This window comes from Cannabis sativa, chromosome 6 (assembly GCF_029168945.1).
Source record: "Cannabis sativa cultivar Pink pepper isolate KNU-18-1 chromosome 6, ASM2916894v1, whole genome shotgun sequence".
In the NCBI taxonomy this organism is placed as follows: Eukaryota; Viridiplantae; Streptophyta; class Magnoliopsida; order Rosales; family Cannabaceae; genus Cannabis; species Cannabis sativa.
Window position 1 is genome coordinate 26,261,841 of NC_083606.1, and position 4,656 is coordinate 26,266,496.

At 36.9% G+C, this 4,656-nt stretch overlaps 1 protein-coding gene across 4 annotated transcripts; it reads left to right on the top strand.

Moving 5' to 3' along the window:
- The first annotated feature begins 1,615 nt into the window (after window positions 1–1,615).
- LOC133038825 (uncharacterized) lies at window positions 1,616–4,335 on the top strand. 4 transcript variants are annotated; one of them, XM_061117185.1, is made up of 4 exons: window positions 1,616–1,746; window positions 2,008–2,134; window positions 2,327–3,143; window positions 3,551–4,335. In XM_061117185.1, the coding sequence occupies exons 3-4, from the start codon at window positions 2,438–2,440 to the stop codon at window positions 4,180–4,182; spliced, it is 1,338 nt and encodes a 445-aa protein (XP_060973168.1). In that variant the 5' UTR covers window positions 1,616–1,746; window positions 2,008–2,134; window positions 2,327–2,437; the 3' UTR covers window positions 4,183–4,335. The 4 variants fall into 4 exon arrangements, with proteins under 4 accessions (XP_060973168.1, XP_060973169.1, XP_060973166.1 ...); XM_061117186.1 differs by having other exon boundaries at window positions 2,008–3,143; XM_061117184.1 differs by lacking the exon at window positions 1,616–1,746 and having other exon boundaries at window positions 1,869–2,134.
- The last annotated feature ends 321 nt before the right edge of the window (window positions 4,336–4,656 follow it).

A 4,656-nucleotide genomic window follows, 5' to 3' on the forward strand; every position in this document is an offset into this window, starting at 1 on the left:
TGTTTGGAAACATAGGAATACTATAATCTTTCATGGAGACTGCTGTAATTTGTAGGTTTTGATTAAGGAAATTTGGTTGAGGGCTTAGGAGATGCTGCTCTCTATGGAGGCAGTGGAAGAGGTTGAGATTCGGACTGAAATTCCCATGGATTCCAACATGTATGTCGAATTCACCAAGTATCAAACTGATGCTTCGGTAGTTTGTTCGAAGGCAGGTCTGGGTGTGGTGGAGATCGCGAATGAAGCTCTCCAAGACTGGTGGGTGGCTGTGGACTTCTCTGAGGTTTCTGGAGTATTTGAAGGGGAGTTTCGGGCTATCCATTTGGCGCTGCTTCAGGCAAGATCGAGAAAAGTTACAAAGTTGCTGGTGCAATTCGATTCGAAGGTAGCGGTTCTGGCTCTCAATTTTGGGAGCTTATCGTTTGCCTGGGGTACTTATCCTGTTTATGAATCCTGTCGATCTTTATGTAAGTACTTTGATCAAGTAATTTTCTCTTTCGTCCCTCGAAGTGCGAATGTTCTTGCTGATTGTCTGGCTGGGTGGGCTAGAAATGTTTCGGCATGTAACTCTGGGTTCCTTAGGGATGTAGCCCCCTTTGTGGCTACAACTGTTGTGTAATTCTGTTTGCTCTCTAATAAAATACCTTTTAACCAAAAAAAAAAAAAACCATTCCATCCTCCCTTTTCTCTCTTCCCTACCCTAAGTAGTAATCATCTCCCTTTTCTTTTGCTTTGAACGACGCCAAAGAGCCACCCTAGTCCCCACGGCCGCCAACGTCACACCCCTACAAGACTATCTTAGCCATTCTCTTTCTCGTGATCTCTCTCTCTCTCTCTCTCTCTCTCTCTCTAGTGGAAAATGGTCGTGGTTGTGCTCTCTGTTACTTAGCCGAGTGCAGAGACGAACAAAGAGAGGGCTCCGATTGGCTAGCTACCATGATTAATGAAGGAACAATTTGGGATTTGGGGTGGCTTGGGTCTGGAGAAAATGGGAAGGAAGGAGGAGAGTAATTATTAAGGAGGCTAGGGTTTTTAATTTTTTGGGTCTGACAGAAGAATAATGTAAATATAAATATAAATTAAATATTTTTTCGAATAATATTCGAGTATAGGGTGATACTTAAACTATATACTAAAATGTGCACCCATACTTGGACCCGATTTTTCAATGGTAGCACCCAAACTCAAAATTTTTTAGTGTAAATTTCGAGTTTCTCGCGTTTAAGTCGACTGGATAGGTTGGATTTTCGAGCCCAAATGTACCACCCTAATCTTATATTGAACTCCTCATACGATTCGGATGTGTTGGTTGGTTTTAATAGAATGTATATGTGTCTATATCATCTCAGAATCAAAATGCATTAATAAAACGCCATAAGATATACAAATTCAATTGTGTATTTTCCGGTGATTTAAATGAAAAAACAAAAATAAAGGGGAAAAAAATCTCTTTCTAGTAGTTGATGTGAAAAGGAAAGGGAAGAATTAAGAGAAACAAAAAAAGAAGATAATGAAATTAATTTCAACTTTTTGAAAAAGAAAAGAATAAAAATATCTGAGTGAATGGAATAGTACCTGTAGAGGACAATAATTATACAATAGATTTAATTAATATCTGATTGGAGTAAATACATGGCACAGTGCTTTTGAGCTATAATCATTTCATTTCAGCCAAAAGTAAAAAAGAAAATTTGATTTTTGGATTGTACTCATCACAGAAGAAAAATCTCTAAGATCCAATACCAGGTAAAAGAAATCTGCAACAAGTTCAGAAACCTTTTGAATTCAAATGAGATAAATAAATAATAAATAATGACCATTGTCTCTTTCTGGTCCCTTTAACTGTGTGCCTCCATTCTTGACACATACAAATATATATATTTATATCATTTATTGTCATTTGTTTTGAAAGGGTTTATTATCTTTCCAAGAGCCTAAAAGATTCTCCATTTCTTGTTGTGAAAACAAATTGTTAATATACTGTTTTTTTTTTCTCCTCTTAATCAGAACATGGGAACTTTCCACTTGTCTTTCTTCTTCCTCCATGGGTGACCCTTTTGCCCAAAATTTCAAAAAATGTTTCATAAACTCTGGTTGGGTGGTTCCCTGAGACTGAGAGGACTCAACAGGAATGGTATGCTTTTCAGACTTGTATGTTTTCACCAAGACATTGAATGAAAGCTCTTACCTTTCATTTTGCTTGCTCATTTCATTTTTCGCGTTTAGAAATGGTAGTGAAAGTTCAGGGAAAGAGAGCTCCGCATCAAAGATAAATAAGAAAGGTCTTTTAGGCTGAAATTGAAGTATATTTCTTTATTTTTCACAGCTTCCATGGTAGTAAAAAATAGTATGAGAAAGAGAAGAAATGTGAAGATTTGAAGCATTGGAAGCTTTATTAGTGGAGCCAAGAAAAAGGGTACTCAAGGAAAATTAAAATATGCCAACTGTTTGGTTCTCGCTGAAGAAGTCTCTACACTGTAAATCAGAGCCATCAGAAGTTCATGACCCAAAATCCAGAAAACATTTGAGCACAATCTTGACTAGAAAAGCTGGAAGGTCAGGCTGTTCAAGGTCCATAGCAAATCTCAAGGATGTCATCCATGGAAGTAAAAGACACATGGAGAAACCTCCAAGCTGTAGTCCAAGATCCATAGGGAGCAGTGAGTTCTTAAACCCAATAACACATGAAGTTATTTTGAGTAACTCAAGGTGTGAGCTCAAAATCTCTGGCTTTAATGGCTTCCAAGAAGGGGTTGGGAATGGAAGTATTGGTAATGGCAGTGGGGGTAGTAGTGGTGGAAGTGGTGGTGGTGGGTCAACCTTTGTTGGAACATTGAGACCAGGCACACCTGGACCTGGAGGCCACTCTACAATGCATTACTTCAACCCTTCCTTTAAGACCTCTTCAACTCCTCCAAGAAAGTCTCAGTTTCTTCTATCAGATAAGGAAAATAGCACAGATGGGGCTGCTTTTGGAGGCTCTGCTATTTTTGGTGGTGGTAATAGCAATGGAGTTCGCCAAAGTAATAGGATCTCTCTTGATGCAGATTCTAATGGTTCCTCCACAATCACTTGCCACAAATGTGGAGAACAATTCAACAAATGGGAAGCTGCTGAATCTCACCATCTATCTAAACATGCAGGTAAAATTATGAAACTTTATTTATTTATTTATTTTTTTTTTTTGTGGTGACTTATCATGTCTGAATTTCTTCCAAATCTTGGTTATATTTTCTTATCATCAAAAGTTGCAACTTTTTTCTGACCAAAACTTTCCGAGTAAAAAGTACTTGTGTTATCCTTATCTACACCTTTTTAGCTTTTAGAGTATAAGATTACTGTTCTCTTCTTTGATTTGCATCCCCTGACTGAGTAAATAACCTTTTTCAGCTTGGTAAATTTGTTATTTAAGTCGCTGATTTACTTACTCTCCATTAAAACTGAAATGAGAAGTCATTAAAATGGAAGAACATGCTCATATTGGAGTAGATTAGTTCTTCGTCAGCAGACTCACTACTAAAGACTTTTAATACTCTTTCATCTTTGACAGTGACTGAGCTTGTGGAAGGTGATTCATCCAGAAAAATTGTTGAGATAATATGCAGGACCAGTTGGTTGAAATCTGAGAACCATTGTGGTAGAATTGAGAGAGTTTTGAAAGTTCACAACATGCAAAAAACTCTTGCCCGATTCGAAGAACACAGAGAGATGGTGAAGATGAAAGCCAGCAAACTCGCCAAGAAACACCCACGGTGTCTTGCCGATGGCAATGAACTTTTGAGATTCTATGGCACCACACTAGCATGCTCCCTTGGTCTAAGTGGTTCATCTAGTTTATGTGTATCAGAAAAATGCAGTGTATGTAGGATTATAAGAAATGGCTTCTCAGCTAAGAAAGAACTCAAGGAAGGTGTAGGTGTGTTCACAACTTCAACCAGTGGGAGAGCTTTTGAATCTATTGAGATAATTGAAGAAGACCCTTCTTTAAGGAAGGCCTTGATAGTGTGTAGAGTTATAGCTGGGAGGGTTCATAAACCTTTGGAGAACATACAAGAGATTACTGGCCAAATTGGTTTTGATTCATTAGCTGGTAAAGTGGGTCTTTACTCAAATATTGAAGAGCTTTATCTGCTTAATCCTAGAGCTCTTCTTCCTTGCTTTGTGGTAATTTGCAAACCTTGAGAGAAAGGTAGTGGAAATTGGAAAGAAAAATTTGCACATGTTATATTATTTTGAAGTTATGTGAATCCTTTTCTTGTTTCTATTTGTTAGGGAGTTTTAGTTCTTTCTGTGTATCTCTTATTTTATGGGAAGAAATTATGTTTATTCTTTCAACTCTCTGTTGTTGTCTACTTAGCAATTTATTAGAACCTGTTCTTTCTTTTTACCAAATATGCAAGTTATTGCCAAAATATTATATCAGTATGTTATTAAAAACAATGACTATAAAGTTTATTATATAGAAGTAAATCTCATTATTCAAATTACTATTATTATTATAATAATTATACACTTGGATGGCTCTTTGAGTGGTCATAGTTGTCATGTCAGAATACTGTTATTTGAATCTTCAAACATAGCAAAGGTTGCTACCTTGATTTCTGATATTATATGCAATAAAATACACTTGGTTTCAACGAGAAAACAAGTACGAGA